Raw genomic sequence first — 12,519 nt, 5'->3', positions numbered from 1 at the left:
TTCAAAGATGGGGCCTTGTTGACAAGAGTCTTTTAAATACAGAAGGTTGGAAAGCTTTAAGAAGTGTATTATAAAAATTGTACACCTTTTGGTGGTAGTATTGGTGTCTGATTAGAGAGCAGAAATCAGCAGCTCAGAGGAAACTGAAATGCTTGAATTTCAGCTGCATAAAAGTAACAGTTCAAGAAACACCCCCTCTTACCCCTGAAAACACTTGACAGCTTTTCTTTTGCTGTAGATGGCACTTTTGGTATCAAAATGCATCCAAGCAAGTGCATGTAAATAAGCAGCTATGCAAAAAAAAATAAAAATAACATGTACCTGATATGATGCAGAATGCTGTTTTTAAAACTTTAGCTAAGCCAGTGTTAGCGAATTGCAGACCAGCTGAGGTCTGGTAGCAAACAGCAGAGGTAATAACTAGATCTCAAGTTATGTCACCTGTATGTTTAACTACCATGTGAATGAAGACAGAAGCTACATTGCAGGTGGATCAGTCTGGTTTGCTACCACATTTTATCCTGATAAACTTGCTTTAAAAGAAGGCTTATCTAAGTTCAGAATTCTGGGCAGAGGGGAAGGTATGGCCACCAGAATGTTACTAGTGATACAGCTTGCAGTTGTAAATACCAGAGTGTCACCGCATGTGCACCAAGGCTTGGGGGAAGACTGGGGTAAGAGTCTACAGAAATACATTTATGTTTCTGAAATACATAGACTAGTGCTGTGCTCAGCAATCCAGACTGAGTGATGGGGAATCAATTAAGTTCCAAGGCATAATTAACTGATGATCTGATTTAGTGGTAGAACTGCCTTGCTCAAGTCTGGAGTTCAACACTGCACTCAGGTAATTGATTCAAGCCTGTAGTGTTTGCCTTTGCATGGGTCCTTGTTCAGATCATTTAAGTCAATATGAACAGTGATTTGAGTCTTTGTTTGTCATTTAGTTTGGGTGACGGGTGCAATTTTCCAACTCGTTTGGTGATTATGGATCCAGAGCAACTTACTGTCTCAAGCCAAAATGAACCTGCCAAAAGGTAACTGTGGCATTTAAGATACTGATTTTGTACTTCATCTGGAGGAAAAAAATTGTTTCAAATTTACTTTTAAAATTCTTTACACTTCTTGTCATCTTCAGAGTAAGTTTGTAACTCTTCAGAGAAGGACAGAATGGATCAAGGCTAAAAAATGGTCTGTTTCTTGGTTTTGCTATAAGAGATGATATGACTCTAAGGAAACAGTAATGCAGAAAGTAAGAGGGCTTACTGGCTCTTAACAATGATCAGAATGTCCTAGGGAAGGCTGAAGAATGGCCCATAAAAAAAATAAAGATTATGATTGGGTTTTTTTCTTAAGTGAGAGAAAGGCAAGGTATTATATATATTTCACCTCTTCCAGCACAATTAATCAAGGGATGCTGAGACAGAGTTTACAAGAGAAGTAGATCACTGATGATTGCTGGGTTTTTAGCTCGTTACTTTTTATCCCTCCCAAATTTGTGTGCTTTGTATCTCCAGTGTATTTCCTGGAAGCCTGTTGTAGATTCAGAGAGACAGGAATATGTGCGACTTCTGGGGGTGTTTGCATTTGCCATTTTAGAAGTCGTCTGCACAGTTTGGTGAATTTGTAGCTGGAGGTTGTTGTCAACAGCAGTCACCTGACTTCCCAGGCATCAGAGGGTGCAGAGACAACACTGAGAAGTTGTTGCTTCTGATGCAGCGTAGCCTGTGGCATTTCCACCAGAACAGGACCCTTGTGCAAACAGCAGAGTATCCTTTTGCATTAAGGAGACTTCAGAAGAAGGCCCAAGCATTTTCGTGGGGTAGCATGGCATTTGTTTGTTCTTCCAGATGGTACTGGTTAGGTTTTCTTCTTAACTGTGTGGCAAGTAGCTCTGTTGTCAGTGTGCCATTTCTTGTGCATCAGTCTGTGCTTTTTTTGCTTTAGAACTGTGAGTGGCCTACGTCAGGAAAGGGTTTAGACTGATGACCAGAAGAAGCCTATAGGGGAATTAGAGTTGGGGGCAGTGGGCTGGTTTTACTTGGCACTGTAGGGTTTTTTCCTTTACTTTGCTCTTAAGTAACTTCACTACTCTAGAAATGTCTGAAATAAGCAGGTACCAGTATTACAGAGTTCCTGTTGACTTTGCTTACTTTTCAGCTCTGGATCCAATCAGTCCTTTCCTACTCGACCGCTCAGTGAATCACAAAATCGATTGCTAGCTGGTGATTGTCAGTGGGTGGAAACTGGCCCTGAAGAGGAAAATGTTAAATCAGGTAGCCTGCACTAAAAATTCTGATAATTCTATGACTTTGTTTGTGGTGGAGTTTCATTTTGGGGGGATTTTTAGGCCTAGGAAGTCCTTAGGAATTGACTGGAGTCATGTTGCAGAAAATTTGTTCCATAGAATCAAGTCAGCGTGTCTGGAAGTTAAGGCTCACTTGCTTCCCATACTGCGCTCCAAAATGAGTTAGTATGTTAAGGTAATGGAGAGACAGATAGTTAATTCTCACTTTTGCACTTCAGTTCTGACATTTGGGATCTTTTATGTTTGATTAAGGGGAGGAAAATACTTTACTAAAATAGGCACACCACGATAAATGTGCTTTCTGGTTTGAAATCTTTGCTATTTGTTATGCAAATCTGCAGAAACACATAATTGAGATTCTCTCACATTCTAGGTGCAAAAAAGCATATTATAGTTTCATTGGAAAGCTGATCTCAGCTTATTACTAACCAACCATCTCAGTGAGAAAAAGGTAAGACTAACATCATTGCCATTTCTGTATATGTATGAATGAAATAGGACTCTTGAAGTGAAAAATCAACTAGTCATGGAACACAGAGGATTCCTGTGATATGTTGAAGGAGAAATAGAAAAGTTTAAGTGAAACTCAGAATGACTGTCCAGAAGACAAGAATGAGAGTAATGCTGCAGTGCAGGAAACATGGGCTGGCTAGGTCTGGGATGAGTCAGACTAATCCTGTCATTTAGATTGAAGTGAGCAGTGCTGGATTTGTTACCTTACCAGGGAAAAGAATCTAATGTTAAATGCAATTCCAAGATAAGTGCTGTCTTGAGGAAGCTATGTTCTTAAGGAACAGCTCCTTAACTGTCTTTTCCTAAATTATATATCGGTGGATCATGTTCTGCTCTTACACTTCAACCAGCTGTGTGTGCACGAGGAGGGAAGGTCAGTAGGTAGATACAGGTCACGTTTGGAATTGACAGTGATCTTCTGCAATGTTTTTACACTGAAGTGCTCTACACACACTTTGCTTTTAGGAAATACAGTGAGTGCTGGTGCATATATGAAAACTTCCATTGGTGTATTTCCGGTGACACAGTTAGACCTGTTTCATGTTGACTTTGTACTGTGGTGAGTTTACAAGCTCCCATTAAATTTTTCTCTCTGGAAGAGAAACAAATATTATTTGGACAACTAACAACTGTAGACGCTGAGGGCTGAGTCATTACCCCTTTCTTGGTTTTGTGTTGGAGGGAGCTGTTCTTGTAAGGAATTCCTATTTTCATTGGAAAGAAAACACTACATTTGAATTTTGTGAGTTCAGTAATTTTTGGAGTACTTGGGTTTCCTGTCCTTTTTTTTTTTTTTTAATGAGCCTTCTGACCTAGAATTTTTTTATTGGGAGAGGTTTGGTTTGTTTTCAAGGAACAATATCTATCTAAAAGTTCTTCATGGGTAACGGTGTGATGCTCAGGCCGATGTTGGTCAGATTGCCTGGTGTAAATTCATGCAATACCAAAATCAGACTAGTTAGTGGTACTTCTGAAAAATCTACTCAGCTATGAGAATTCACCAATGATAAGTTTTCCCTTTGCAACTTTTCTTAATATATAAACATGCGAGCAAGTGTTCCAAGCAAGGGGCTCCTTTCAGCCTCTGGCTATATAAAAACTAATCTGATCTAAATAAGCTACTAAGGCTTTTCTGTTCTTCATAGAAAGGAATGGATGTCTTCTGAGAGCAGCTCATCCCAGCAGCCTTTGATGGGGTATTACAGAAAGGTCTTAATCTTTCTTTCCACTGACCTAGAGAGGGAGCATAAATGACTGGCTTAATCTAGATAATTGGCTGGTAATAGTTTGAGATGCATTTCCTGTCTATTCTACCTCTCTTCCTAAAGTCAGAACAGTTTCAATAAAGGAAGATTTGTATTTTGTGTCACACTTGTCCAAACTACTGTGGTTTTAAAAGTTGTATAAATGGCACCCAACACAAAAGCATTTTGGTATGTGTTATCCCAAAGTAACTCAATAGCACAATGCTTCAACCATTCCGAGTTCAGTTGGATTTGTCACAGTACTTGTAGACCAAGGTGGTTAATTCCAGTCCCCTCTGCATTTATAAGCAGCTATTCAGTAGCTGTGAGATCCAACCTCTGTTCCGTGTACTTTCCTGTACCTTCTAACAAACCGATAATTGTATTTTTCAATTTCAGGCCTAGAACACACAGCAGAAGCCAAGTGAAGGCTGACAAGTAAAATGCCCAGATTGTTCTAGTGAAAAGGGCTTGATTTGCAAAAGGCCAGTCCTCACCAAGGCAAATATCATTGTTGCCCTTGTATCTATCAATTTAAATCAAAAATTAAGTAGCCAATTGGGATCCAAGAGACTTTAGCCACGTGTCAGTCGTGATGGATTGACATTCTTAGCGCAGCTAATCTTCTAAAACATAAGAGGTTTAAAACAAAAACCAAAACAAAATGAACCCACGCCTCCCAGAAGGCTAGTTCTGAGTTGAAGTTACCTTCGCTGCTGTCCTCAGTCAGAAGTGTGTAAATCACATGTTACCCAGCTGCATTAATGGAATACACTAGGATCTGTTTCTTCAAACCTAATGGAATAATTCCAATAACTACCTTTTTTGTTCCACTAGGTTTCTGCAACCCATTTTGAGCTTGAATATTACTTAATTTTGTTTGGAAGAAGTTGAGCAGGAAAAAATGGACATGAACATTTTAGGAAGAAACAAGAAATTGGAGTTTCTGCACATTACAATGGATTCTTGTAAGCACTATTGCAGAGCAGGGAAGTTAAGACAGATGCCTTAAGATTCTTAATGTGCATTTATGCAACACTGAATTATATACTGCTACCAAAGGGCCAGATCCTGAAGTGCCCTGCTTGGATGCACAAGGTCCAGAGTGGGAACTATGCATTTCTGCTATGCTGCAGTGGTGGGGGTACATTGCAGAGACTCCAACCTCCTCACGGGCAAACTTCATACCTTAGGCACTGCAGAAGTCACTTCCATAGCAAGTCTCCAGAGTACGGAAGGAAAGAAAAAAAGTAAAAGGAAGGAGGAAAAACAAACAAACAAAAAGATGAACATAGAGCATGGCCAGCGAGTCTGAAGTGCAAGTATACATAGCTCAGATGCCAGGTGGTAGGGAAGGGACTGGACAATGTCTTCTCCCCTCTTCCTGTTAACCAATCTACCCCGTTGATCATAGCTCTCCAAGTCTTTCAGGACTGAGGGTTCCTTTTACTAGCTGTGCTTTGGAGCAAGGCAATGCCAATAACATAAAAGCCTTTAACTTGGGTGTTGCTATTTTGCTATAGAATTGAGCCTCCTCATCATTTTAACTTGATTTATTTAACCATATCAAGAACAGAGCTCAAAGAAGAAAACTTGGCTTTCAGTTCCAGTGATTCTCCAATTGTCTGTCAGCATACAAAGAGAAGCCAACCCAAAAAGGAATTAACAGCTGTTATATTTTCTGTTACTGTCTGCAGTGCTCTGTGTGAGGCAGCAACAAAATGGTAAAGTACCCCTGAGAGAAACCTTAATGCAGTTGTGTGTTGTTAGAAAATGGATCCGGAAGAGTACTGCATTTTCTATGACACTCTTGATGGTTTATAAATGCGTTTTATACCTTTGTTTTATCTTTTTAATAAAGGCACAAGGTTTTATTAGTTCTAAAGTACCATTTATACAAGTTTCGGGTACTTAGGAGAAAATTAGTGTGGGGTCATATATCACACACTGAAAAATTGTATTCTTTAGTCTCCCACTTCCAAGTCCAGTGTAAGTGACGCTGAAATTGCTGACGACCAAGTGCTTCGTGCAGTGATGTACCTGCTCACAAGAGGCAAAATGTGTTTCCTGTGTGAGGAATAAAGTCCATTCTTAGCTCAAGACCTACAGCAAACAACATGTAGGGTTTTTTCCCCTCACTCAGCTACAGAGAAGACAACTAACTCGTCTGTGGGTAGTTTGGAATTTTGCTCCTGGAAAAAGTGACAAATGCTATTTTTCTGTCTGTAACTTTTCTGATGTTCAGCTGATGCCAATTACAAATGAGCTGTTTTGATACAGACTGAAGGTAGTAGTCGAGGTGGTGATGTGGTCCAAAAGAACCTGTTTGGTTTGTCTCCCAGACTGATTGCTACTTCAGTTAAGTATGTTCATGATGGAAATACCAAGGTATCGAGTATATTGTAAGGTTTAAAATAAGTAATTTTTGTCTTTGGATATAATAAATTTTTCTTAAATGTTAATATTCTGGAACAAGAACTCTTTGAGAACCTATGAACATGATTGGGTCCCTGTTGGATGTTCTTGAGTCAGAAGTAATGGTCCAAACTTGCATGTTTTATACAAGTTGCAGAATGTTTCTTCAAACTTTGTACAAGAAATTTTGCGTTTGCTAATTTCAGAACTTAGAAAAACATTTGCTACACATTAATCTGAAAGGTTTAGCTTTTTTCTTCTCAAATGTCAAATGAGAAGTGCTCACCTGAATATAAGCTTTCAGCAGTATTGCACCAGCAAAATTTCTTGAAGATAACAGAGGGAGAAGACTGCACATTCAAACGGCTCCTTGTGAGTGCCAAAAGGTGCAGCCCCAAACACCAGTGGAGCTGTAAGGGAGGGCCTGGGATATCATCTGGCTTTTACTGCATCAGTGTATTATAGCTGTAATAGCACATCCATGCACAGACATCATCTAGCAGAACTACAAGCAAAATGTATGTCTCATAAGTATCACTGATTCAGCAATATGGTCTCTGCTCCCCCCACCCAGTCCCCAGAGTGCTTGGTCTATCCTATATGAATGTATATACACTGTAGGCTGACATCAGTATAACTTGTTTGATTTCTGAAGTCAGGATAGTGAACCTACAGGAAAAACTGCAAGGAAACAGACTGGGCTAACTCCATGTGTGTTTTCCAGCAAGCATTGGTCTTCTCAAACCAATTCTTTATATGTCTGGTGGACTTTTTTGCGGCTTGTCCTGAAGAACTGATGTTTCTGACATGTTTATGCAGATCACAGGAATATTTTTGTCCTAGATTTTTCTCATGTCTGAGGTGAGAACAGGAGGAGAGCAGTGGGCTTAGGATACTCCTGAGGCTGGAGTTCCTGTGGGTGTAAAAGCAGGCGTTACTGAAAGTCACTTTGACAAATAGGAAACATAGTTAAATGATTCAAATATTCTTCCAAATTCACCACCTCCAACCTTCCCCCCCCCCTTTTTTTCCCCTGGGGAACTGGTGACTAAGGTAAACCCCAGGCTGATATAAAGGAATTAAGTTCTCTAAGGGAATTGTATTGAATTTATCCTGTGCTGCATCACAAGGAGTGTGACCAGAAGGTTGAAGGAGGTGTTTCTCCTTTCCCTCTGCTCATAGCAACCTTCCAGTATCTGAAGGGGCTACAGGGGAGCCACAGAGAGACTCTGTTAGAAACTGCAGTGACAGGTTGAGGGGTAATGAGTACAAATTGAAAGAGGGGAAAATTAGGCTAGATATTAGGAAAAGGTTTATAACAGTGGTGAGCCACTGGCACAGGTTGCCCAGGGAGGTAGTGGATGCCCCAAGCCTGGTCCATTCCAACCCCTTAACATTTCATGATGAACTCTTAAGGGCATGCCAGTGAGTGGGGTGGAGGGGTTAGCTTTCCCTGGTAGTCCTGGACTTTGGATGGGAGGTGTTGTGTCTAAGGCAGCAGGATGACATCTGTCTCTGGGTTCTGCCCTGACAGCTGCCCTAGCCTGTGCTGTATCAGACAGGCCGAATCAGGGAGCAGGATGGCTGTTTGGCTCTCGGGGGGGAAGCACCCTTAGGTGGTGCCAGCAGAGGCAGTGGCTGCAGGAAGCAAGTACTTTTGGTCTATGCACTGAAGAGTCTGAAACTCCCAGTGAATGCAGTGAGGACAGCTCTACATGTTCAGGAGACCAGAAAGGAGATGGATCCTGAGAAAACAAATGTTTAGGGTGTTGGGCCATGTTGTACATGGTGGTTTTGTGCTTTAACCTACTCTGTATCAGGGAGTCTTGAAAATACTTAGATTGTCACTAAAAATAGCAGCCCTTAAGCTTTTAGATCCATCCAAATAATTACTATTGCAAGCCATAAATAGTTACTGTAGGATAGTTGACATTGGCTGCAATTAGAAACTGCTTTCCTGTTTCTTACTGCTTTTCTCTTTTAAAAATATCTACATACACTCAAGAGTCAAAAAAATGGTTTTAAATGCCCAGTATGAGGACAGAAGCCTGACGTAGTGGAAGATTTCAGTGTGATTTCTCCTCCACGTTTCTGAAATGGCTTCAGATTAACCTGTCCCTGTGAAGATGACAAATCCATAAATAGAAATTACTTAAAACTACACAGCTAATGCTGTGGATTTTTTCTTACTCTTATTTATTCACAGAGTGTACCACATGCACATCATTGCTGCTCCTACCAAAGGCATATTATGGAAGGAGGGCAGGAAGAGGAGTAGGTTTCTGTCATAACTGACCTCCTACAGGATTATTCTGAGACTGCAGTGACACAAGTTAGATGTGTGATAAGATTTGATTAAAAACTTCCACTTTAAATATTCAGAGGGTTATTATAGAGGGAGTTTGGGCACTTCGTTTCTTAGTGATTTTGAGTAGAAATTATGGTAAGGCTTTTGTTAAAGCTGCCCCTTGAGTTTGCAGATACCAAGGTACTTCTGGTATGCTGCTCTCAGAAACTGGACCTGTTCTAAATGCTTGCAGTTTTCAGGTACTGTTTCTTCCCTCATTTGATCTTGTGTGGCTCTTCTGTGTTATAAATCATCTTGGGTTGGAAGGTTTTGATTAATTTCAGTACCATTTGGTATGAACTTCATGATGTATCTGAAGTATGGCCCAGTTGTAGCTAACCAGAGCCCTAAGAGGAGGGAACAGCTGCATTCACAGCATTAGTGTCTGGCAGATTTACCAAGGAGATGTGTTGGCTCTGACACAGACTGACCAAATCCGCCTGGACCCAGAGCATTGACGGGCCAGATTTATTAAAACATAAAAAAAATGCCAACAAAATGCCAACAACTCTGAGCTTTATAGTGTATGTTCTCTGAGGGTACCGTCTAAAATTGTATGTAACTGGTGGACTTAGGTGTGCATTTAGACAGGCTCCAAGCAGCAGCTGCTTTAACTCAAGAACATGTCTTTCCCGGTACCTAAGGAACAGGAGGTGTATGCAACCTCAGAGGCTCTGCTATTCCCAAGTGGCACCAAAGAGAGCAGCTGCATATAAAGTGATTTAATACTGAACACATTTACTACACTCATTTCTATCAATTTATTTTGTATATATAGCTTTTTATATGCATTTTTCTTAATTACATGACTGTCATGAACCATAATGAAGCTACGAGTTGTAGTTTGTTTTAATGCTGATTTAAACTGGTGTTTGGCTGTTTGTTTTTTGCAGCAATTACTTGAATCTTGTTTCCATTAGGTAGTGAAGTCTGATATTGTTTACAGGATTGCTTTCTTTGGTTGTGGGGGGTTTCCCCACCTCCTGCCCCAAGAAACAGAGAGCTCATGCTCAGCAGTCAAGCACATGTGTTGGGGATGGAGTGTTTGGATCACCTTTGTCGTCACCAAAGCATTAGTGGTGACATGCAGGTTCCCTTCCATTTACATTCCTCAGCTGACAACTTACAGACTCGGTGTAGTCCTCTGGTTACTCCTGTCCCTTAACCTGTTGTTATCAGTTTTACTGTGAGGAACTGAAATCTTTCTGAATGACAATTTACAGTCATAAGGCTATCCCAGACAGCATGCCTGCTGTTGAGTCTGCCCCCTCTCCCTGTCCTCTTTTTAACTTGAACAAAACACCTCTGGGTTCTCTCTGCAATTACTTTTGTGTTTGCCAGCAAGGCTTATCACCATTTGCACTAATCACCATGTCTCACCTGTTCTACTTCCACAGTTATTCCTAATTGTGCTGCCTCAACTTGGAATGAGCTGTGTTTAAGTTTGGGGTAATGTGCTAAGAGATACATGTGATAACGACACACTTGTTGTATTTGTTTTGTATGTTACAGATAGGACTAGTCCTATGCACAGAGAAAAAGTTGCCATTTATAGTTTAATACTTGAAGTAACTTTTTAAAATGGGCTTTTATAAATGAATTAAATACAGAATCACATTGCTTTGCCTGGAAGTTCCTTCATGTTTGAATTGTATTTGCAATTCCCTGTATGTGTACTTTTCCATAGAAGTTATCTTAAGCCATTTATAACCAATGCAAGTGCATTCAGGATTTTGTACATCAGTGTTCAGACCTGTTCGTACTTCTCTGAAGTACAGTTCATGTTTAAATAAGTACCATTTTAAGCCTCTTTTCCAAAGTGATATGAATGGACTTGACACTTGAATTGTTCAGTGAATGCAATGACAACTTAATAAAAGTATGTGAAAGAACCTGAGACCTGCTCCTCTGTAGCTTGTGTGTATTCGGTCAGGGAGAACAGCTGCCTGCCTGGGGAACACTGCCTAACTGGTCCGCTTTTTACGCTAGGATTACACTCACTCTTGATACATCTTCCAGGTCACTGGGCCTTGAGGGGAAATGAAAAGCCTGACTTGTGCCTAACTGTGTTCCTTCAGGACACCAAGCCTGACACAGAAGTCAGGCTGCCACTCAAACGGGGATCAACCGTGCTCCTTTTACGTCAGAAACTCTCTCTGTGGGAGGGCAGGAACACTCGACACTGACATGACAGTGACACTGGCATTTAAATTCAGCAAATCTTTTCAGAAAGTGTAAAAAAAAACCCCAAAACCAGTACATCTTATGATAGTCTATGAGTTCCAGCTCATACCCCTGTCTGTGATTCCAGTTCACCTTGGTTCTTGCATGCTTGAGGGCAAGTATCATCAGCTGTGTCTCGAGTACTGCTCTGGGTGGAAGAATCCCTTTAGTAGGGAGTGACCAGCAGGAGCCATCTGGCCAGGACCAGCAGATAACCCTGTCCCACACAGCAGGTGTGCTCTCCAGGCTTCCAAAAGGAAATCAGTGGAGCTATAAATCTAGTTTATCTATAAATCATCCCCACTGCACCTGGTAAACCATTTCAAGCCCTGAAGAGCAGAAGGAAGGTAGAGAGCCACACAAAGAATTGCCCTTTTCTAACAAGACAAAAACAACAAACCATAGGCTGTTTCATAGGAACACTTTTAATTGAACACTTTGTTTACCATGGCAAAGTCCCATTTGTCACCTACCCTTATCATACTGAATCACTAGACTACCATAATGGGTATGAGAGCAGATTCCACGGCAGTGCACAACACGTGCAAACACAGACATGCCATGTTATTCAAGTCCATCTCTTGGTCACGTTTAAGTGGTTTAAATCGTCACTGAGGTATCTGTGCTCAGGAAACTTGGATTGCTTCAGGGTTTTGAAAGCTTCCCACCTGGCACGTCTCTCCTCCGTGTTGTGCCTGTACTCCTGCTCCTGCGTCAGGTACGGTCGGCTCAGCCAGTACTCATTCTCTGCCTCGATTTCCAGCCTCCGGATCATCGCCTGCTTCATGCAGATGGTCACCTGTCTCGGTCGCCGGTACTTCCCAATCCACTGGTGTCCAGGGATTCTCTTCCGGAGCAATACCGTTGTTAAAAACATTGTGCTTTAAAATACAAACAAAACCAAGAGAAGTTAGAAGCTCCGCAGGCACGTACTCCACTGCCTCTTGCTGCCTGGGGTGAGGTTCAGGCTCAGAACCATTACAGACAGTGACTGCACAACGCCACATGGGCTGGAAACTTTAGAGTGGAAAAGGGAAGCTGAAATCCTTGTGCACCTCAAGAATTTCCTCAGTTATCCTTACACTGACATCAATGCATGTCTCTATGAAGTACTTAAGAAAGATCCAGTCCTGGATACTCTAAGGATTCACTTCAGCTTCTTCAAACAGGTCACTACATTATCCAAACAGGGAGTGCTTCCAGGTCTGGCTTCTAGATCTAAACCTGGCCCTTCCTCAGCACTAGGCTTTGAGCTACAGTATCTCCATGAACTCATTGGTAAGCAATTATCTAGTCCCATACTCCTAACTGGGGAAGATCTGGTTGCTAGAGCCAGCTGGTGTGGGCAGACAGCACTGACACTGACACAACACAGAGCAAGGAAGGCCACATTATGTTTAGATTTTACAGACATCAGCCAGGGGCTACAAGGGAGCTGGAGAGGGACTCTTTGTTAGGAACTGCAGTGA

The 12,519-nt window shown here is 41.4% G+C and overlaps 2 protein-coding genes across 3 annotated transcripts in view; one reads left to right on the top strand and one right to left on the bottom strand.

Annotated features, from left to right (window-relative positions):
* The window catches only part of ZDHHC20 (zinc finger, DHHC-type containing 20), a 26,906-nt gene extending 21,604 nt beyond the window's left edge, over positions 1-5,302 (top strand). The window contains exons 9-11 of one of the 2 annotated variants that reach the window (XM_009079986.1): positions 948-1,037; positions 2,161-2,276; positions 4,903-5,302. In XM_009079986.1, the coding sequence (XP_009078234.1) occupies positions 948-1,037; positions 2,161-2,276; positions 4,903-4,922 (226 nt within the window). In that variant the 3' untranslated portion in view covers positions 4,923-5,302. The remainder of the gene's footprint in view (positions 1-947; positions 1,038-2,160; positions 2,277-4,902) is intronic. The other variant, XM_009079978.1, reaches the window with a different exon arrangement.
* Positions 5,303-11,618: 6,316 nt separating this feature from the next.
* On the bottom strand, positions 11,619-11,927 carry MRPL57 (mitochondrial ribosomal protein L57). Its single transcript, XM_009079967.1, has one exon. It carries the CDS (start codon positions 11,925-11,927, stop codon positions 11,619-11,621), a length of 309 nt encoding a protein of 102 aa, XP_009078215.1.
* Positions 11,928-12,519: the final 592 nt, after the last annotated feature.

Source organism: Acanthisitta chloris, unplaced genomic scaffold (genome assembly GCF_000695815.1).
Source record: "Acanthisitta chloris isolate BGI_N310 unplaced genomic scaffold, ASM69581v1 scaffold5750, whole genome shotgun sequence".
NCBI lineage: Eukaryota > Metazoa > Chordata > Aves > Passeriformes > Acanthisittidae > Acanthisitta > Acanthisitta chloris.
Note: the sequence above shows the minus strand (reverse complement) of the source record. Positions and strands in the feature narration are given on the sequence as shown.